Source organism: Bos mutus, chromosome 11 (assembly GCF_027580195.1).
Source record: "Bos mutus isolate GX-2022 chromosome 11, NWIPB_WYAK_1.1, whole genome shotgun sequence".
Classification (NCBI taxonomy): domain Eukaryota; kingdom Metazoa; phylum Chordata; class Mammalia; order Artiodactyla; family Bovidae; genus Bos; species Bos mutus.
This window is the reverse complement of record NC_091627.1, coordinates 7,764,074-7,785,469: the sequence shown is the minus strand read 5'-3', so window position 1 is coordinate 7,785,469 and position 21,396 is coordinate 7,764,074. Positions and strand designations below refer to the sequence as shown.

General features: G+C 50.4%; 1 protein-coding gene across 7 annotated transcripts in view; it reads left to right on the top strand.

Annotated features, from left to right (window-relative positions):
• The window catches only part of SPTAN1 (spectrin alpha, non-erythrocytic 1), a 58,410-nt gene that overhangs the window by 29,501 nt on the left and 7,513 nt on the right, over nucleotides 1–21,396 (top strand). For 4 of the 7 annotated variants that reach the window (XM_070378893.1, XM_070378894.1, XM_070378892.1 and 1 more), the window contains exons 23-46: nucleotides 470–529; nucleotides 1,635–1,833; nucleotides 3,191–3,295; nucleotides 3,721–3,744; nucleotides 4,283–4,318; nucleotides 6,390–6,437; nucleotides 7,161–7,252; nucleotides 7,562–7,706; nucleotides 7,807–7,988; nucleotides 8,573–8,672; nucleotides 8,797–8,994; nucleotides 9,098–9,244; nucleotides 10,637–10,740; nucleotides 10,846–11,008; nucleotides 11,404–11,418; nucleotides 13,023–13,154; nucleotides 13,408–13,545; nucleotides 14,360–14,464; nucleotides 15,778–15,986; nucleotides 16,983–17,103; nucleotides 17,288–17,409; nucleotides 17,746–17,878; nucleotides 19,498–19,596; nucleotides 21,177–21,336. In XM_070378893.1, the coding sequence (XP_070234994.1) occupies nucleotides 470–529; nucleotides 1,635–1,833; nucleotides 3,191–3,295; nucleotides 3,721–3,744; nucleotides 4,283–4,318; nucleotides 6,390–6,437; nucleotides 7,161–7,252; nucleotides 7,562–7,706; nucleotides 7,807–7,988; nucleotides 8,573–8,672; nucleotides 8,797–8,994; nucleotides 9,098–9,244; nucleotides 10,637–10,740; nucleotides 10,846–11,008; nucleotides 11,404–11,418; nucleotides 13,023–13,154; nucleotides 13,408–13,545; nucleotides 14,360–14,464; nucleotides 15,778–15,986; nucleotides 16,983–17,103; nucleotides 17,288–17,409; nucleotides 17,746–17,878; nucleotides 19,498–19,596; nucleotides 21,177–21,336 (2,837 nt within the window). The remainder of the gene's footprint in view (nucleotides 1–469; nucleotides 530–1,634; nucleotides 1,834–3,190; nucleotides 3,296–3,720; nucleotides 3,745–4,282; nucleotides 4,319–6,389; nucleotides 6,438–7,160; nucleotides 7,253–7,561; nucleotides 7,707–7,806; nucleotides 7,989–8,572; nucleotides 8,673–8,796; nucleotides 8,995–9,097; nucleotides 9,245–10,636; nucleotides 10,741–10,845; nucleotides 11,009–11,403; nucleotides 11,419–13,022; nucleotides 13,155–13,407; nucleotides 13,546–14,359; nucleotides 14,465–15,777; nucleotides 15,987–16,982; nucleotides 17,104–17,287; nucleotides 17,410–17,745; nucleotides 17,879–19,497; nucleotides 19,597–21,176; nucleotides 21,337–21,396) is intronic. The other 3 variants (XM_070378895.1, XM_070378891.1, XM_070378896.1) reach the window with 3 other exon arrangements.

Here is a 21,396-nt window from a genome sequence, read left to right as displayed (position 1 = left end):
TGTTAATCCCTGCAGAGGTCAGTTTTTATACACTTACCGATGCTTTCTATTACTGCTAAGAATGAGAGGTTTTGGCCTGGATCATAAACATGAGAGCAAAAAAGTGGACCAGATCACTGACTCCAGTTGCATGTCAGCCCTCAGGAAAACCTGTAACTCCGGGCGGTCACTGTACCCTGGCCTGGCTCTGTGAAGCGACCAGTGTCTCTAGCCAAGGAATGTTTACTGCCTTAAGCATGGCAGACAGGAAAACAAAGGTGAACTAACTCTCCCGTGTCACTGGATTTGATTTTCCTGCTCTTTCCTTACTGTGACTTCATTCCCGGGCTAGCCTGCTTCCAAGAGCTCTCGAATGACTCCGTCATCTCCCCTTGAAGCGTCCACCGTCCTGGCCCCGTCGGAGCCGCTGCCTCACAGCCCGTGGATTAGCCCACTAATCCGTGCGTGCTTTTGCTGTGCCCCTGTGCAGGACGCGCGTAACTAAGGAGGCTGGCAGCGTGTCTCTGCGCATGAAACAGGTGGAAGAGCTGTGAGTAGGCCGGGAGCCCTGCCGAGCGCCGCCCGCCGCCCCGTCCGTCCTCCCTCCCCGCTTCTCTCGAAGGCGCTCTCTCGTCAAGGAAGGCGAGGTGGCGGGAGGGCCCGTCTCTGGCAGCAGCTTTGGCTCACGAGGGAAGGGGTTCGGGTGAAGCTGTGTCAGCTGTGGCCGCTTCTCTCGTTGGTGCTTCTGTGCAGCCGTGCGTTCAGAGCCTGGTCGGTCCGCCTGCTGTTAGCTTTCTTACTGGACTAGCCACCGTCAGCAGACCGGGCGGCCGGTACCCTAGTGCTCCTCTCTTGGCAGGAAACCAAATGCCTCTTAAAGTCTCTGATTCTTGGTAACACGTTCCTGTTTTATTTCGCTTTTGGAGACTTAGATTCTATTCTAGATCTTTTTTTAACTTTCAACTCAGTTGTATTAAGTTTGCTATTTTCACATCTGCAAGGATACCAGGAGTTCAGCCTGTTGTATTTTGGTTCCCAAGGGTTCAAGTGTTGTTGGATTCTTCATAAGAAATCCTCAGCTAATGAAATGTGCTTTACGTGATTTCTCCTTCCAAAGTGGCCAAAACTTCCTGAGAAATAAGTATATTAACGTTAGAAACAGTAGGAATTCCCTACTGTTCCAGAGATACTAACACCCTGAATGAGGCTGTTGTAAAGCTCAGCGTGCCTTTCCCCACCACCTGGGGGCTGCTGGCAGAATCATACGACAGGAGAACAGGCCCGCTGCATACACCACGCCCAGCAAGTCCATCTCATCGGGCAGCTGTGGTCGCATGGAGCCTGTGTTGTGCTGAACGCTTGGTTTTGGTCATTTGTGGTTGTGGTGTTGTCAGTGCACACGCGGCCCCGGGGCTGAGTGTGCCGGGCCGTCCCCGCCACCCCATTGTGAATGGTGCAGTGTGTGCTTGTCCCAGAGGCTGTCCGTGGGTCCTCGGGGCCTGTGTCTTCACCTGCTGTCTGATACTCTGCCGCCACGGTGTCATCCTTATCAACACACAGCCTTGGACCGCCTCTCGAAGACACAGGTGGTCTGCTTCCATAGGAAGTTAACCCACCTCCCCTCCCTCCCTCGTCACCCTCTTGAATTACTTCAGGTACCATTCTCTGCTGGAACTGGGAGAGAAGCGTAAAGGCATGTTGGAGAAGAGCTGTAAGAAGTTCATGTTGTTCCGTGAAGCTAACGAGCTACAGCAGTGGATCAATGAGAAAGAAGCGGCCCTGACAAGTGAGGAGGTTGGCGCGGACTTGGAGCAGGTTGAAGTGCTGCAGAAGAAGTTTGACGACTTCCAGAAGGTATGGGAGGTCTTGCAGCTGAGCAGAAAATTGTTCAAAGATTTGGATCTCTTGACATTTGACTGTGGATGTCTGGAATGAAAATTACAGAGATTATATTCCTCTGTCTCTGTAGCCATTTTTAAACAAGTTTAATCATAACTTTTCTTGCACCAGTTTAGTTCTGAGAAGACATCAATACGTGCAGTTTTCTCTACATGTTGTTTTAAGAACTTGCCTAATCTATCATACAAAAATGTATAAAAGTAGTTCTCCTAATTAGGGTTAAGTTCACATAACATTGGGCTTCTCTAGTGGCTCAGTTGGTAAAGAATGTGCCTGCAACACAGGAGACCCAGGTTCAATCCCTGTGTTGGGAAGATCCCCTGGAGAAGGGAATGACTACCCACTCCAGTATTCTTTCTTGGAGAATGCCATGGGTAGAGGAGCCCGGTGGGCTACAGTCCATGGAGTCGCAAAGAGGCAGATATGACTGAGCGACTTTCACGTAACATACAGTTAACTGTTTTCAAGGATACAGTTCAGAAGCATTTGGTTCGTTGACAGTGTTCTATTACCATCACTTCTGTCTGTTTCGAAAGGAGACCACAGACCCATGAAGCAGCCTCTCCTTACCCCCCTCCCCGCCTCCACACCAACACCTGGCAAACACCAAGCTGCTTTTTGTCCCTGGATGTATGTGTCCTGGACGTTTCCTAGAAGTGGAAGCACATATTATGTTACTCTGTAACTAGGGGCTTCACAGAGGGTTTGGAAAGTCTTGTCATTGTAGATGGACCAGTGATCTTCTAGTGTTGATTGGCTAATGCTCCGTGGTGTGTATATATGTACCACATCTTGTGTATCCATTCCTCCAGTTTAAAAATACTCTTGTGGGACTTCCCTGGCCGGCCAGTGGTTACGACTGTGCTTCCAGTGCAGAGGGTAGGGGTTTGATCCCTGATCAGCAACATTCCAGATGTCTGCGTACTATGGCCAAGAAGCATATATATATTCTTATGACCAGTTCAGTTGGGTGGGAGGGTGCCTCGTGGCAAGGTCTAAAATTTCATCACATTTTTAATATGTGTCCTCTCCCCCACAAAGGAAGGTTTTTAAAAAATCTCCAGCCAGAATAGTTTTTCATTAACTACAGTTCGTTTAATAAGTAAGAGACAGGCTATTTCCAACGCCATGTGGTTTTCTTCCTTCTTCAGTAGCAGCAAGCAGGATTTTCTGATTTAGGTCATTGTCAAGGAGTAGAAAAACTACTTATGGGATACCTGTCAGATAGAAATTTATGTAGTTCATGAGTATCTGTGGTCCTCCTTTGGATTGCTGTTGTGAGTTCTAGTTACATTGTCTTTGTTCTTTGAAGGATCTCAAGGCCAATGAGTCGCGGCTGAAGGACATTAACAAGGTGGCTGAAGACCTGGAGTCGGAAGGTCTGATGGCGGAGGAGGTGCAGGCCGTGCAGCAGCAGGTGGGGGTCTGGCTCCCGTGTGGAGCCTGCTCGGGAGCAGCTTGGCGCCCCCGGCCTGTGCTGTAGCCCAGCTCACGTGCCCCACAGTGCGCAGTTGGGCCAGGGTGCGGGTTTTCCGTGTGACCTGCACTGTGTTGTTTACCTTCAACGGGAGGGAAAAACAGGTCTCCTTCTTAGGCCCCTTAAGTATCGTGGTAGTTATTGAATCTTTTTTAGGCCTTAACTGGTAATAAATTCATGCAGTTCCTTAAATGAAAGGTTCTGTGTAGAAACACTTGGTCGCCCTGTAGACTTTAATAGCTCCTCTGGCCAGTCACGTTGCCTGTCTCTCTGTAATCTCTCCCATGCCTCCAGTTTGACTTGACAGTGGCAGGTGTTATTGATGTTTCCTCTAATAATGTGATTGTTTCCTTCTCTGCTTGTAGGAGGTGTATGGCGCGATGCCCAGGGTAAGTGTCAGGTGCCCCGTCTATAACTTGAACTTGAGGATTAACTCTTGGGAAGAGTATACAGTCAAGAGTCCCATAAAGATTTCTGTTCTTGAACCTCTAGAGATGCATTTTGTGTGTAAAAGCCTGTGCAAAAGAAATAAGTTGATTTCTGTGTGTCATTCTCCAAAAATCAAAAAGTTTTTCTCTGGTTTCTTCGAACTTTTCCGCCAGCAGTTACTTAGGTTTATTTATCCCTTTTCAAAGAATCCTCTGGGAATGATATAAAGAGAAGCTGGAAATTTTATTAAATTTCCCCATTCTCTCCATCTCTCCTACTGCGTTTTAAAAAAAGAGAGACACTTTTTCACTCCTGTTTGCTTCATTTCCCTCAGTCAGCCCTGCAATTTGCTGCCAGCCAGTGATAAGTTCTGACTCGCAGTGGGGAACACTGTTCTGATTTCTCTGAACTTCCCATCGTTCAGAGGAAAAGCTGATGCAGCTTTGTTTTGTGCTCAGTTTCTTCGCTGCCTAAATTCTTCCCTTTTTCTTCAAACAGGATGAATCTGATTCCAAGACAGCCTCCCCTTGGAAGGTAAGAGTTTCTCTGCAGATTGTTAATTCCAGAGGTTTTCCAGGATCAGAAATGCTTCATGTCCTTTTCTAGTGTGCCTGTTTCTGAGTAGTTAGGCTTGTCTGAGTGTGGTCATTTCTGGCCTTGTGTGGCCTGGTGTCTTTCTGACCCTGGTGTTAATATTCTTTGAATCGGTCATGTCTTGAAATGTGATGCTTAATAACACAGAAGCAGCATGTCTTCCTGCAGACGCTCAGCACAAGTTCAGGTAGGGGTTGAGCTTGTCACATACTGTCTCTGCCAGAGTATGCAGTTGGCCATCTGTGTTTGGATTCAACCAACCAGCAATTGAAAATGCTGGCATTCGATCCATGGTTGGTTGAATCCAAGGATTCAGAACCTGAGCACACAGGGCGTCAGCTCTAAGGGACTTGAGCATCCATGAATTTTAGTACCTTGGGGGGTCCTGGGACCCTTTCCCCTTAAGAACCAAGGATATGGGGATGACTGCAGTTTGCAGAGGCCATACTGCATAGTGAGGCATGGTCCCACCAGTAGGACTGCAGCTCTAGAGGAAATGACATGAAGATGAAAACGGGAGAAGAGTTTCTTTTCAACATCCGCCTGACCGCTTTCTCCTGGTGCCTAAGAAAGGCTTGATGGAAAGTCCATGTCCTGAGGCGAGATGTTTACAAGCTGCACTGGACGTTGTTCCACAGAGACTGGGGTGGTGCTTAGCCACGGTGGACGTAACTCTGAGCAGCAGGCCCAGGGAGCGTTCTCGTGTGTAGTGCTTATGGCCATGATTATGGAGCCAGCTGCTCAATGCCAATTGGAGCATCTTTCCTCCTGACTCAGCTCGTCAGGAATATGTCCCTTAAGTTATAGACAAGCTGGAAAAAGCAGGTTTCTTCGTGAAGTCATATCTTCCTAAAATATAAAGAAAGCATGAAAACCTAGCAACAGGCTCTCACACCAGTCCCTCGTTTGGTACTTCACAGCTCTGTGACCTGGCTTGTCGCGGGGACCTAGGTTGAAAGGGATTTGTTTCTTTGGCCTCCTTATCTCCCCAGGCTCTGACCATTCTGCTTATTAAATAAACTGTAAATTGCTTGGAAAGATGCATGTTTCTTTTTATTCCACTTTCTCCTTTTTTCTCTGTCTTAATTTCCTTACATAACAAAATTTAGTCATTGGTGTCATGAATGGGCAGCATCCTTATCTATTTGACATCTGGCAGAGTTTGCCAGAGTTTTTCTGGTAACACATTTTTTCAGAAATACATATCAGATGACTTGATAAACACCAGTACTTCCTGATTCTGAAAAGAATGGGAAACAATGGCTGTCTGCTTTCTGACCCCTATACACACCCACACTGGTTGAAAACATCGTCTGGGTGTGTCCCTGGAACATTCCAGGAGCCCGACTTCCCTACATACACACTCGGCTCCTCCTTTTTGTTATGTACTTGAGGATTACAGGCCTCACATGCCTGTCAAGTAGGGTTTCTTTCTGATTAAACCGGGTCAGCTCTGAGAGCCCAAGGGGCACGATTTTTAAAAGTGACATTGATGAGAGGAAGCTAATTCATCAGTGTCTTTTCTTTCTCATCCAGTAAGGTTGTTTCCCTTAGTTCAAGGGGCCACTGTTAGAAGGAGTAACAATCCAGTAACCATAAATAGAAATGAAACTATTGGTGCACTTGAGTGTTTGAATAGTCTCAGCTGGCAGCGTTTCCTCCATTGAGTGTGCTTTCTGGACTCTTCCCCTATAGTAGGAACAAGAAAAAGACGCAGTAGTCTTTGAGCCGCTTTTTCTGTCTAGTCAACTGTTTTAATTATGGTTTCCACTGTCCTTTCACTCTTCATGTAAAATTAACCATTGAGTTGGATGTGATTGTGCACTTGGGTTTCTGCCTGACTTTCTCCTTGTTGGTACTTTATTGCTGCTCTGTTCAGAAATTTGACAGTATTCTTTTACAATCATTGGGTGGACAATTGGGCCCTAATTAATGGCACTTGCATCTCAGATTTCTCTTGTAATCAGCAGACACGTGATTAGTTTGCTCTTCTGCTTCCCTCCCCACATAGTCTGCTCGCCTGATGGTTCACACCGTGGCCACCTTTAATTCCATCAAGGTAAGACACCAGGACAGCTTCCCTGGTCCTCCCTGGTCTCCTTCCTCATGTCCTGCTCTCGTCTTCAGCAAGGCTCTTGTCCTCACAAGTTGTGTGAGCTGTAGCAGTTGTCACTCTCGTGGCTCCAAAGGTGTCCTGGTCACTGTTGTTCTCTGTGTGTGGCAGGAGCCATGATAGGCTCACCCAGTTCTGCCGGGGCCTCCCGGAGGGCTGGGAGCTGTGGGGAGCGTGTTATCCGGAAGGCAGTGAAGGCCTTTCCTGACTCCTTTTTGGGCCCCAGGCTGGTTTGTCCTCTGAGGACAGGGTCCTACAGCCACGCTATGCTCAGGCTGCTTCCCCCCCAGTGGTGCCGCCAAGATAAGTCCGGGACGGCAGACGTGGGACTCTGTCCACTCGGCAGTCGTTCCGAAGCTGATGCTGTGAGGCAGGCACCGGGCTAGGCACTGAGATGAGGACAGATCAGCTTCCCCTCTCCTGCTGCTTCCACGGCCATTCCAAGCCGGGTGCTGGCAGAGTGTTTGCACCGTGCGGTCTGGCAAGCTGTGGCCAGATCTGACTTTCTGGACTTTGGCTATCATGGTGTGCTCACCGATTGAACTGGGAAGGTCGGAACCAGGAAGTCCTCAGTGCCCCAGGCTTTCCTTTCTCGTGAAGCCACCAGGGCTCTGGTTCTGCCCTTTTCCTGGAGTCGGGTGTGGGCTGACGCCTCCTGTCCTCCGGCAGGAGCTGAACGAGCGCTGGCGGTCCCTGCAGCAGCTGGCTGAGGAGCGGAGCCAACTCTTGGGCAGTGCCCATGAAGTGCAGCGGTTCCACAGGTGAGGGGTGGCTCCACGGGCAGGAGTGGTCCTGCGGCAGTGAGGGGTGGGCTCCACAGGTGAGGGGCAGCCCAGGCTGGCAGGAGAAGGAGCCGGTGATGGAGCCAAGGTTCACCTTGGCTGGATCTTGTCCGTGCTGGTGCTCTGGCACTTGATGGATGCTCAGTCAGTACTGCTGAGCGGGTGGACATGTGCTCCGTGCCATTTAGAGCGCAGTTGGTGGGCCGCTGACATGTGCCAGTGAAACACACTGGGGTCAAGGCAGCCATACTCTGCACTCATGAATGTGAACGTGCGTCTTACCTACAGAGATGCTGACGAAACCAAAGAGTGGATCGAAGAGAAGAACCAGGCTCTAAACACAGACAACTACGGCCACGACCTGGCCAGTGTCCAGGCCCTGCAGCGCAAGCACGAGGGCTTCGAGAGGGACCTCGCAGCCCTTGGTGACAAGGTGAGAGGCGGCGCACGGACGCAGAGTTGGCTTTCCTCAGTTCTGCCAGAGGCCACACTCCCCCTTCCCCACCTCTCACTCTCACCTCTTTCTTCCCCAGGTGAACTCGCTCGGGGAGACAGCCGAGCGCCTGATCCAGTCCCACCCCGAGTCGGCAGAGGACCTGCAGGAGAAGTGCACTGAGCTGAACCAGGCATGGAGCAGCCTGGGCAAGCGTGCCGACCAGCGCAAGGCCAAGCTGGGCGACTCCCACGACCTGCAGCGCTTCCTCAGCGACTTCCGGTGAGAAGCAGGCTCGGGCCAGAGGCCTTTCTAGCTGGATGAAATACATGCGTAGGCTGAACACATCTCAGGTTTGATCCTGGGCATTACTTGGTGGTCCAGTGGTTAGGACCTGGTGGTTTCACTGGTAAGGGCCCAGGTTCAATTCCTGGTCAGGGAACCAAGATCCTGAGATCTTATATACCTGTTTGTTCTTTCTGTGAGGACTTCTTGATTTTTTAAAGTTATTAATTCAGTAAGACAAGAGGCTTTGGAATAATTTACTCAGAGCTCTGCTGCTGCTGCTGCTAAGTCGCTTTAGTCATGTCTGACTCTGCGACCCCATGGACGGCAGCCCACCAGGCTCCCCCGTCCCTGGGATTCTCCAGGCAAGAACACTGGAGTGCGTTGCCATTTCCTTCTCCAATGCATGAAAGTGAAAGTGAAGTCGCTCAGTCATGTCCAACTCAGAGCTCTAGCCTGATTCAATAGGTTAATCCCAAATAACTTTCTGAGACAAGACTTAGGAGTCCTCTCTTTTCCTGGGCAGAAGGCCCGCTTGCCAGGGAATGTAATAGCCATTCCTCTGTGGCTCTGGTTTCCAGGGACCTCATGTCTTGGATCAATGGAATCCGAGGTCTGGTGTCCTCAGACGAGCTAGCCAAGGATGTCACCGGAGCTGAGGCCCTGCTGGAGCGACACCAGGTGGGTCGGCCTGCTGAGCAACGCATACATGGTGACCCTGCCAGGCCAGGAGGACTTTAGTGGTTGATGTGAGAGTGGGCAGCTCCTCCTGCCAGTTACCTAATCCCTTCCCTCCTCTTGGCAGGAACACCGGACAGAAATTGATGCCAGAGCTGGCACTTTCCAGGCATTCGAGCAGTTTGGGCAGCAGCTGTTGGCTCATGGGCACTACGCCAGCCCCGAGATCAAGGAGAAGCTCGATGTTCTAGACCAGGAGCGTGCAGACCTTGAGAAGGCCTGGGTCCAGCGCAGGATGATGCTGGATCAGTGCCTTGAATTGCAGGTACCTGCTCTGGATGGTAGCTTCCTGTTTGCCACAGGATTTCAGACCAGGTGTTTTGTGCCAGAGGCTCCTTGTCTCCTCACATCCCTCTCCCCTTCTTTAGCTGTTCCATCGGGATTGCGAGCAGGCCGAGAACTGGATGGCTGCCCGAGAGGCCTTTCTGAACACAGAAGACAAAGGGGACTCGCTAGACAGTGTGGAGGCTCTGATCAAAAAACACGAGGACTTTGATAAAGCAATTAATGTCCAGGTAGGGGCTTCCCCAGTGGCTCGGCGGTAAAGAATCCACCTGCTGTGCAGGAGACTGGTTTGACCCCTGGGTCAGGAAGATCCTCCAGAGGAGGAAGTGGCAACCCACTGCAGTATTCTTGTCTGGAAAATTCCCACAGACAGAGGGGTCTGGTGGGCTACAGTCCATGGGGTCATAAAGAGTCAGACACAACTAAGCAACTAGACAAGAGCAAGAAGGCCTTTGCACCTTAGATCCTGTAGCTGGGTTTTCCCAGATTGATGTCTTCTGTCTCTGTTGGCGTGTTCTCTTTGCCTGCTCTCAGTGATTAGAACCAAAGATAGCTTCTGTTTGCTTAACTCGGCTGGAGAGCTTTGGCAACTTCCTCAAATTAGAATACTTGGTGGTGGGAATTCCCTGGTGGCGCAGTGGATAGGAATCTGCCTGTGAATGCAGGGGACGTGGGTTCACTCCCTGGTCTGGAAGATTCTTCACGCCGTGGGGCAGCTAAGCCCACGAGTTGTAGTTACTGAGCCTATGGCCTATGTGCCACAGCTGCTGAAGCCCGAGCGCCTAGAGTCTTGTGCTCCGCAACAAGAGAAGTGACTGCAGTGAGAATCCCACACACAACTAGAGAAAACCCACGTGCAGCAGCAGAGACCCCGCACAGCCAGAAGAAACACATGAATAAAGCACTTGGTGGTGACTGCACAGGAAGCAGTATAGTCCCCACTGGGTCTAGTGAAACCTGTGCAGTCTAGAAAAAGTGACATACGTAAATAGTTTTTTTAAACTTTGTATATAAATTCTGGCATTTTAAAGATTTTGAGAACAGATGCCACAGGGGAAATTTTTTATAGTGAAAGGGAAGAAAAACAAATTTGTGGGTAGGTAAGTGCGTATATGAAGATGAACCAGAAAGTTACAAAAGTCTTTGGCTTGTAAACCGTTTTGTTGAAAATCTGATGATCTTTTTCTGTGAAGCCTAAATTTTTTTGGCCACTCCTTGAGTCATGTAGGATCTTAGTTCCTCTACCAGGGGTTGAACCTGTGCCCTCTGCATTGGAAACATAGAGTCTTAACCATGGGACCGCCCAGGAATTAATTCCCTGTGAAGCCCAATTTCCCTTTTCCAGTGGACTACGTCTCATAGGTGATGAAGCCTAGTTCATTTGTGATGTCTGCTGGTGTTCAAACCCCGGCCCCACCCCAGCATGACCTGGCACCTTCTTGAGTTAAACTCTACTCTAATAATGATTGAAATCAAGCTTTCCTCTGGCTTTTTACACTGTTGCTTCTAAAGTGTCGGTGTATTCTGATCCCGTCACCAGCTAGTCACCCAAAATAACCGTTCTCTTCTCGGACCTGCAGTCGTCTTGCCCGCCCTGACCTTACGATTCTCTTTGCCGACAGGAGGAGAAGATTGCTGCCCTGCAGTCCTTTGCTGACCAGCTCATCGCTGGTGGCCACTACGCCAAAGGCGACATCTCCAGCCGGCGCAATGAGGTTCTGGACAGGTGGGTGGTCAGTGCAGCTGACGGGTCCTGCTGCACTTGTGTGAGAGCCCCGGCCTGACTACCTCCTTGGGGTGCTCACTTTTGCTCTCGGTTCCACCTTCTCAGGTGGCGCCGTCTAAAAGCTCAGATGATTGAGAAGAGGTCAAAGCTGGGAGAATCACAGACCCTCCAGCAGTTCAGCCGGGATGTAGACGAGATTGAAGCTTGGATCAGTGAAAAATTACAGACTGCAAGTGATGAGTCATATAAGGACCCCACCAACATCCAGGTGAGCTGAACCCATGAGGTGTGTGTCTCCGAAGTAGCCTGTGCTCCTGAGTAGCTCTTGCTAAAAATAAGGCATCTTTAGAAGGGAGAGTTATCTCTAGGTACCTCCTTCTACCCACAGTAATGCCAAGAAAATTGTTTTAGTAAGTGAACCGGTGGGAAGACCTCCCCTAAATGATGAGAGCCAGTTAAGAAGCTGCTTCCGTCACTTGACGCTGCTGAGGCTGTGCCTGCATTAGAGCTATAGAAAAGGCCCCCTTAAAACCGCTGTTTCCAAATGCTGGCCTTCCCAGGGGAAGTATGACAGTTTCTGTTGAATAGGTGATATTGCATATTCACATCAGTGTACTGAACTCTTGTGTACTGAACTCTTGTTATTTTAATCTGTTTTTGTAGCTTTCCAAGCTGCTGGTAAGTTTTATGTTTTCTTAAAGAGTTTTAGTTAAATGAGCTCCATTGTCTGTGCTCTTGTGTATAGATTCTCATAATCATGGTCACAGTCTGCTGGTGTCTTCTTCATCCGTGCTTTTCGTTTCTAATCATCCATCACACTCCATCCAAGTGTCCCTGTGGGATGTGGCTTTCTCTGTTGTAATTAGCCTGAGCCCTTCCCTTTCTCCTCCCTCCCCATGCCCGGCTCATCACTTAGGCAGGTTCTGTACAGTGTTTGATTTGGGGGGCAGCAGTGAACTGCTTTCTTTCCAAAGATGCACTGTTTTAAAACGAAATTACTTTTCTCTAAGTTTGGGCTCTTCTTGGCGTGGACTCAGGGCTCTCGGTGGATGGGGGCAGAGCCAGCTAGGAGAGTTTCGTTGCCCATGTGACCTTTTGTCCAGAAGTGCTGGTCACTGGAGAGGGACAGCGAGAGGTCCACAAAGTAGCAGGTGATAACGCTTCTAAGTCTCCGAGAAGCCTGGTTTGAGAGCTTAAGATCAGAGTGGACATCACCAAAGGGGCAGCGAAAGACTATAGTCAAAATGTAGCTTAGAAGTGGCTTAAATGGATGGGAATTGAGCCGAATAGCAATCAGGAAAAGAGGGGACCTGGGCTCTTGTCAGGGTATGTGGGCATCTGAGACCTTTTTTGTTCTGTAGTTGGGCTTGAGTGTTAGTAGTATGTGGCCAGGATGCTTTATGTTGGCACTGCATTTCACCAGCCACGTGCCTCCATCTTCTGACAGTTGCTGCCCCTGAAATGAAACATGTGATGCAGAATCCTTCCCCAGTTGCACTGCTTTTTTCCTTTTATTTTTCCCCTGGATATCATCCTCGCCCGAGACCCTGCGTTTCTCACCCAGAGCTGTCCCACAGCTGTGTCCTTTCGGTTGTCTCCTGTGGTGCCCCTGCAGCTTGTATCTCGGCAGGGTTTTAAGTTCCCTGTCAGGCCCCTGCCCCTCAGATGCCCATCGTTCTTCCAGCCCTCTTTTCTAGCAAAATGAAGCTCTTACCTACAGTCAAGCCTGGATTTTCATAAATCCAGGAGTTTTGAATGATGACCACTGCCGAAGGAGAAGCTGGGAAAGCCCAGTTCTGCGGCAGCTTCAGGGTTCTCTCTGGATGGTGGGGCAGGCTCACCCTCGTATGCCTGGTGTCATGGGGACTGCCACCCTAGGTGATGAGAGGCCAGATGTGTTATTCCCTAGAGCTTCTGTTCCCTAGGGAGGAAGCTGTGCGTAGAAATTGATGCACAGGTAGATTGAGAACTACAATTGGCCATTGCCACTTCCTGCAAAAGTGTTGGAAAGCGTTTGCTTGTAGAATTTCACTCTGATTCAGGAGTTGAGTGAGCTCACCTGCTCCTGAGCTGGTGCCTTTGCTCTCTCTGAACTCCCACCAGACTGACTCCAGAAGCGTTTCTCACAGATTCTGTGACTGCCTCTAGAAAAGCGTTGCTGCCTGCCCCTAGTTCTCTAAGTTCGCTACCACTCCTTTCTGAGAACCCCTTATTCCTGAAGACACTGCCTCACAGGACCTGGTTTTGAAAGCCAGTGGGGGGGTTTGTTTTGGTGTTTTCAGAGCAAGCATCAGAAGCACCAGGCCTTCGAGGCAGAACTGCACGCCAATGCGGACCGGATCCGCGGGGTCATCGACATGGGCAACTCCCTCATTGACCGCGGGGCCTGCGCCGGCAGCGAGGATGCCGTCAAGGTATGGGCCCCAGCTCCCCTCCTCCTGGCCGGGAAAGAAGAGGCGCTGGACTTCACTGTCAGCATTAGAGTCCGCTTGATGGTGACTCTGAAACTCAGTCTTAGGAAAGTATCCAGGTTTCAGTCTGCGCTGCTGATGGTGCTAGCGAGAGCAGCACCTGTGAGCCTCTTCATCAACCTCGCTGAGGAGGGCTTCCCAACAGGGCGCTGGCTGTGGGGCTGCCTGTCTCTGACGACTTGCTTCTCTCGCCTAGGCCCGGCTGGCCGCCTTAGCTGACCAGTGGCAGTTCCTGGTGCAGAAGTCGGCTGAGAAGAGCCAGAAGCTGAAAGAAGCCAACAAGCAGCAGAACTTCAACACTGGCATCAAGGACTTCGACTTCTGGCTCTCTGAGGTGACACTGGGCTCTCTCCCACCAGGGGGGGTCTGAGGTGACACTGCGGCTCCCTTCCCCCCAGGGGCTTCTGTGAACAGGCAGGGCTCTCGCCGACATCCCCTTTAATAGGAATCTTCCTTGTCAGGTGTGAGCTGTGTGCTCCGGCGGGTTTCTAAGCAGAGGGAGGGAACGTGTAGAGAAGAGAGAGCTTATCTGTGTGAGATGTAGATCTGGATCACTTGTCTCCGCAAAGAATGCGAATAGGAGGAGGTCCCCCAAGCCTGCGCCCAGGTGGAAATAGGACAGTGAAGGGCCAGGAAGCTGGAGTTAGTCATAGTCTCTGTAGACAGTGTAGAGTATAGAAAGCCTAAAGAGAAAATTTTAGAGACCACTGTTCTATATACATCTGGTCCACACTTATTTCCAGGAGTTTTTGTGTAGCCGTGGCTCTGTGTGTATTTGAGCCCATGAGTAATTTATCGTTGGTATGTATTGGTAGTGTTATTTCAAGTCATGAAAAACTCTTTGTGAACGTTTGAATAACTGCCTCAGACCATCACGGAGTGAGGGCATAATTAAAGTGTTCCAATGCCGTTCCTGTGCTGTCAGGCACACCGATGCTTTCTGCCCAAGGGAGGTTCCCCCTAGGAAAGTGGGGCTGCTGTGTGTTCCACCACTATGCCCCAGTGAAGGCAGCTGGCATGTTCACACGGGCCCTTGAGTCTGTGCCTGACAGGGAAGGCGTGGGCAGTGGGGCTGGTCACACCAAGTCAGAGCAGCAGCGGGTGGACAGACATTTGTAGCCAACAGTGATCTCCCCTTTGACTCCCAGGTGGAAGCCCTGCTGGCCTCTGAGGATTATGGCAAAGACCTGGCTTCTGTGAACAACTTGCTAAAAAAACATCAGCTGCTGGAGGCAGATATCTCTGCCCACGAGGTGAGCAGAGTGGTGCCCAGGCAACGGTCTGGGGTATTATACATGCAAAAGTGAGAAATTATGCATAAGATATGTTACTTATATTAACTTGTGATGGGTTTATTTTAACCGGGTTAATACAGTTTTTCATTTATCTTACTTTGCTACAATTCATAGACCTTATTTGGCCTCACAGTTTTTGTATGCATTCAGTTTTGTTTCTGTGAGTATATGCACATAGTTCCACGCAGTCGTATTAAGTGTGTGGATCTGCGTCACTACCACCAAATTCAAGATACAGACCCTGTTCTGGGAGTGCGAAGGCCCCCGGCACCCGCTGCTCTGCTCGCCGTCTCTAGTTCGTCATTAGAGAGTGTCATGTAAATGAAAACACACAGTAGGCAACGTGCTGAGATTTTTTTTTTGACTTAAAACATTTTTTTAAATGTAACCGTTCGTTTAATTTTTAATGGCAAATGTTGACATGTAAAATCTGTATAAACTGTCCTACGAGCTGTCAGAAGTAGTTTAGAGTATAAAATGGCTCTGAGACTCAGGGATGAACATTGCTGTCCTTCCCCGAATGCACCAGGTCCTTTAGAGTCAGTCTCAAGGGGGACAAGGTCTTCAGGTGTCTGAAAGTTGTCAGGCTCCTGGAGGTGGATGCCAATTGTCCAGAATTCTAATTTTCTCAGGAAAGTTTGAATTTTATCATTAGCAATAAACTCAGTTTTCTTTAAAGTGACAGGTTCACTTTATTCATCCTCGATAAAGTATTTGTCACTCCCAAAGTTAAGAATGACCATAGTTTATTGGCCGTTCTTCCGAGTGAAAATGATGGTCTGTGAAAGAAGTGGCCAGTTCAGCTCGGAACGTGCTTCTCCTTTGGACAGTCATGGACTTCAGCACCCACAGAAGTACTTTGTGTGGGTTCCCCATTTTATCAGATAGGATATGAAAATGACACGTACTCAAAGATGGATATGTAATAAAATTAACAACTTGGCTTCTTGTTTAAGGATGTGCTTAAGTGAAAGAGCGGTTTTTGCTGAATAGTGGTAGCAGTGAAGAATCAGATTTCTGCTCATAGTTTGCCACCGACTTGAGCAGTGGCACCTCCGCTGTGGGTTTTGCACCATGAGTGCAAATGTTCATGCAGTAAAAGAGAAGAAAAAGGCAGATGTTTTTGTATTGTTATGAAAATAGTTTTGATCTCTTAGAGCCCCAGGGGTCCACACCCCTAAACCAGCCCCTCAGTGAAGAAGTTCTGATTCACAAGCAAATGCTCTTGGGAGACCCAGATTTCTGACCCTCTGCCGTGTCCCTGGCCCCAGGACCGCCTGAAGGACCTCAACAGCCAGGCGGACAGCCTGATGACCAGCAGCGCCTTCGACACCTCCCAGGTGAAGGACAAGCGGGACGCCATCAACGGCCGTTTCCAGAAGATCAAGAGCATGGCCGCCTCGCGGCGAGCTAGGCTGAATGAGTCCCACCGCCTGCACCAGTTTTTCCGGGACATGGATGATGAGGAGTCCTGGATCAAGTACGTGCTCCCGCTTGGCGTCCCCAGAGCCTTAGGAACCCTGGGGTTCATTCTCTCCTGGACCCTGGTGGCGAGGCGGACATGGGTCAGATTCCGGGCCCAGCTCGGCCCAGCCTTGCCACACGCCTGTGGTGGGACGTCTCTGCTTCCCCTCCTGGTGTCTGGTGACTGGTAACGTTAGTGAGGTCCACCTGGGGAAGACTGCTGCTTGGGGTAAGGGAAATTTGCTGTGGTTTGTTTTTATCATCCCGCCCCCAGAATTCTAGTGTACTTTTTTCAGATGAAAGAGCATGTAAACAGACCATTTTTAAGGACAGATTGTGATTGTTGATTGTCAGTCACTTTGTCATGTCCGACTCTTTGTGACGCCATGGACTGCAGCACACCAGGCATCCCTGTCCTTCACCAGCTTCTGGAGTTTGCTCAAACTCATGTCCATTGAGTCGGTGATGGCTTCCAACCATCTCATTCTCTGCTACCCGAGTCTCTTTTTGCCAAGATCCTCTCAATTCCTCACTTCCTTAAAAAGCTATTTATGGGACTTCCCTGGTAGTCCAGCAGTTAAGACTTGGTGTTTCCACTTCAGAGGGTACAGTTTTCATCCATGGTCCAGGATTGAAGATCCCATGTGCCACACAATGAGGCCAAAATTAAAAATAAAAGAGTTGTTTAAAGAAAGCTGTTTCTAGTAGCATCATCACATGGCGCCACCTGGGGCAGGCGTATGTTTGATAAGGTGGGATTGATGGGGTGTCCGCAGTGGCTCCTCCTGTTCTCCTGCAGCCCTTGCAGAGCCGCGCACAGTGGGTGCTCCTTGAGGCGTGCGTGGACTCTGCATTGGGAAGTGGAGGCTTTGTTCCCTAGAAGAGTGGCGCAGACGCTCCTGAAGGGGTGGGTAGGCGCAGGAAGGAGACCGTGGGGTCTGTGAACGTCACAGCTCTGTGACCACGCAGCTCCAGTTGACACGGAGGCTGACTGCCTACCTGTGTTGTCCAGGGAAAAGAAGCTGCTGGTGAGCTCAGAGGACTACGGCCGTGACCTGACGGGCGTCCAGAACCTGAGGAAGAAGCACAAACGGCTGGAAGCAGAGCTGGCTGCCCACGAGCCGGCCATTCAGGTGAGGGGGCACCTCCTGGCTGAATGGGCCTAGACAAGCTCGTCTTGCTAAGGTCTCTGCAGTGTTTACAGCCCCTCGTCCCAGAGAGCGGTGGGGAAAGTCTGAATCAGATTTTGAGACCCTTTCCTGGAAGCATGAAGGAGCAGGCGTGACCACTGTGAGTCTAATTGCTCTCGCCCGTCAGGGTGTCCTGGACACTGGAAAGAAGCTGTCTGATGACAACACCATCGGGAAGGAGGAGATTCAGCAGCGCCTGGCGCAGTTCATGGAGCACTGGAAGGAGCTGAAGCAGCTGGCAGCTGCCCGGTGAGTGGGCTGGGGGCACAGTGGGTGGGGCTTGCTCAGGGCTCTGGGCCCTCCAGCCCTTCGGGACCTCTTCCTGGGGGTGCACCGTGCCACAGTCACCTTGCTTCAGAAGCATCTCTGACAGCCCCAGGCTGAGCTGGTCCCCTTACGTGTAGTCCCGAGCTGGACCCCACATATGGTTCTAGAGCTTCCTGTTTCGTCAGCACTGGCTGTTTCATGTTAGGAGGAGGAGAAGGGCTTGAATGAACCATTTACAACCCACACAGCACTCATGTTTTTAAGCGTCCAAGTTAGAGGAACTTATGGCTGATTTTTTTAACTATTCCCTGCAATTAGGGGCCAGCGGCTAGAAGAATCTTTGGAATATCAGCAGTTTGTAGCCAACGTGGAGGAGGAGGAAGCCTGGATCAATGAGAAGATGACCCTGGTGGCCAGTGAAGATTATGGAGACACTCTTGCTGCCATCCAGGTCAGAGGCCGGGGCTGCTGCCCGCTGACCACCCTTTTCGCCTGCTTGCTCAGTGGCCATGCTTTTACCAGGAGAGCATTCAGGGCTGTCAGGCAAGGTCTCCTTGGCGACTCTCAGTCCTCAGGAGCCCGTGTCAGAGACTCTTGCCTTTGTGTAGACAGAATTGGGGTGATTCTGTCTGCCTCGACTCATGGGGTTCTTGGAAGGAACCCTGTTGTCAGCCCAGCAGTATCTCTGGTATCATCACCACAGGTTGCCGGGACCTCTTCAGTGTCCTGTGACTGCCTTAACAATTACCACAAGCTAGGTGGCTTTAAAAACTACAGGAGCTTGTTTTGTCTTAGTTTGGGGAGCCAGAGGTCCGGGATCAAGGTGTCCGTAGGGCCTGCTGTTCCACTTTGCTGCCTCCTCCAGCTCCGGGAGCTCGGCTTGTAGCAGTGGAGCTCCGCCTCTGTCCTGCTCTCCCAGGGCTGCTGGTCTTCCTTCTGTGTTTTCCATGGCATTCTCTCTGGGTGTGTCCATATTCGGCTTCCCCTCTTTTCATACACGTGGGACATCAGTCATACTGGATTAGGGCCACCCGGACACCCACGTCTTAACTCAGTCGCATCTGCAAAGACCTTGTTAACACATTCCTAGGTGCTGGGTTAGGACTTGGTATCTTGAGCACACAGTTCAACCCACAACACACCTCCTCAGTACCTTGGTTAGCCATTGCTGTGGAACAACACTAAAGAGAGCAGTTTCTTCCCCGTGAATCTGAATTAATGGGCATTTTCTCAGCTGCTCTCCCTGGGACCGCTCACACAGCTGCACTGAGGCAGGGGGTCACTGGGCTGAGAAGTCCGTGGTGACGTCATTCACGTGGCTCTGACTGGGACGTCTCAGTGGCCTCTCACTGTCCAACAAGGTTAGATCAGCTTCTGTGGGCGGCGGTAACGGAGGCCAAGGCAAGGCTGCAGGGGCTTTAAGGCCTGGCCTGTGGGACAGAGCAGCCTGGCTCCCCTCTTCATAAGAGGAGTGGTACTTTGTAGTGAGTGTTCCTCCATCCGTGCCCCCAGTTGTGGAAGCAGAGTATGCATTCCCGATGGTTGAAGCGGCACCTGAGCCACGCTTCTGCCAGTGGGAATCCTCCCAGATGGTTGGGGGATGCAGGTAGATGGGAGAAGCAGGCAGTGGTCTCCTGTCCTCTGCATTGCTGAGTTTCCTGAAAGCCAACACAAGGGGCACTGTCTCCAGTGCTTCAGCTGTGTGGAGGGAAAGACAAGACTTTAAAGGTCCCCAGGAGACATGCTTGAGTTAAATCTTAGGGCAGGCATCACTGTTCAGTTGGTGCTTATCTGAAGGTTCCTCCGTGTCCATTCTGTGGTCTCCAGGGAACAGAAGGCCTGTGCTGGTTGACTGGCAAGAGCTTCACCTCTTCAGAAAGGCCTTCCCTGGTCCACCCACCTCTAGTCACGCTTAACACTTTATGATTTCCAGTTTATTCTGTATCCATTGTCGTCTTTGCCCCAGCTGACTGGGGTCCCTGTGAGGGCACCCCTAGTCCTGCTCCTCTGTAGTCCTGCCCACCACCTATGCCAGGCTCTCAGGAGTTGGCTTGGCTGCTTCCACTGCAGGGCTTGCTGAAGAAACATGAAGCCTTCGAGACGGACTTCACTGTCCACAAGGACCGAGTGAATGATGTCTGCACCAACGGCCAGGACCTGGTTAAGAAGGTGAGCCTGGTCTCTCTTCCCAATAGCAGTTGCATCCCTGTATTCCATGATTAACTGGATAGCCCTCCTTCTTTTTTTGTTAATATTTATTTATTTGGCTTTGCTGGGTTTCAGTGGCAACGTACAGGCTCTTAGTTGCAGCATATGGGATCTAGTCCCCTGACCAGGGGGCCCCCTGCATTGGGAGCTTAGTCTTAGACACTGGACCACCAGGGAGATCCCCTCCTCTTCTGAAGTCAACAAGTAAAGCTGACTTTGCAGCACTTGAATTTTTCTGCCTTAATTAGGCAAAACAGTAGACCTGCTAGTCCTTTTGGGACACTGGCATTGCCATGGGGCTGCTCTTCTAGTTTCTTCTCCAGGAATTCAGCTCTTTATAGAGGTGGTAGAACACACAGGTCGTCACCCCTAAAGCCCCCACCAGAGGTGGCCCCAGCTGACACCTCCGGGTCGGACCCACCCCCGCGCCAGACTCTCTCCTCGTGCAGAGCCACCCACAAAGTTAAATGGCACCTGTTGGATTGGTATACATCGAGGGTAAAACCCGGCTGCTCTCTCGGACATTGGACAAACGCATCTGTTAAAACTCAAGGTTCATTGCATTCAAACAGCCTTTTAGGGTGAAAGCAAAAAATAAGGGAGATATCTTGGTACTTTCTCAGTAGCAGTGAAGTGAGGTCACTCCCAGGTTGAAATCTGGGCTAAATGCAGTGCCCTCAATCTGTCATGAGCTCCTCAAGACAGATGACTTCTACCAACTCTGATTTCCTATCACAAACATGTCATGAGTGAGTAAGATTGCTCATCACAGAATTTGCCCTGGTGATCAGATGAGAGGTTTGCTCCTGGTGTTGTGGTAACAGTGTAGTTAAAATCCATGTTTGCTGAGGAGCTTTACTTCTTGCCCTCATGGGCAGATAACCTGATAGAGGCTAATTTCAGATACAGACCAGTGTCCACAAAGACGAGGCGCGTGCAGGACTCAGCACACTCGTGCGCCCGCGCCAGCATTCTCTGTCCTTTAAGCCTGTAAGATGGCGCTCCAGTGTTCTTTGATCTCCTGGCAAAGAGCCTGGTGCACGGTTGCCAACAACAGTCTTCATTTGCTCCCTGAGCTTTTTAAATCTTATGCTGACTTAACAGTTTGTGTTTTCACATACAGTTCTAACCAAGACTGAATCAAAGTGATTGGAGCTTAATACATTTTAATATCCACAGTGTGAAAATATTGTTGTGAGACATTGTTTTTATGGGATACACATAGTAGCCAGTAAGTCATAATTATTTTGGCTTTTTCTCATTTTTTGGTATCAAAAATAATATGAGTGAGGACCTCATTGTGACGCAACATTTTATCACATCCGCATTATTACTTGCAGGAGTGGCACTGCTTAGTGCTCATCTCTGTAAGACTCTTACTCTGTGGTGTTCTCAGAAAAGCCTCCGCGAATCCTTGGGGCGGGGAGCAGAGGGGGCGCGGCCCATCTGAGGAGCTTCGAGCCTGCCGGGCAGCGCGGGGTGCAGATCGGGTCACCACGGCAGGGGCAGGACTGATGGCGGCTGCGTTCTCCGTGTCCTAGAACAATCACCATGAGGAGAACATCTCTTCCAAGATGAAGGGCTTGAACGGGAAAGTGTCAGACTTGGAGAAGGCTGCCTCCCAGAGGAAGGCAAAGCTCGACGAGAACTCGGCCTTCCTCCAGTTCAACTGGAAAGCCGATGTGGTGGAGTCCTGGATCGGTAAGCGTAGCCTCGGTGCTGCTGGAATCTCGTTCCCTCCTGAGCAAATGATCTTCTTCT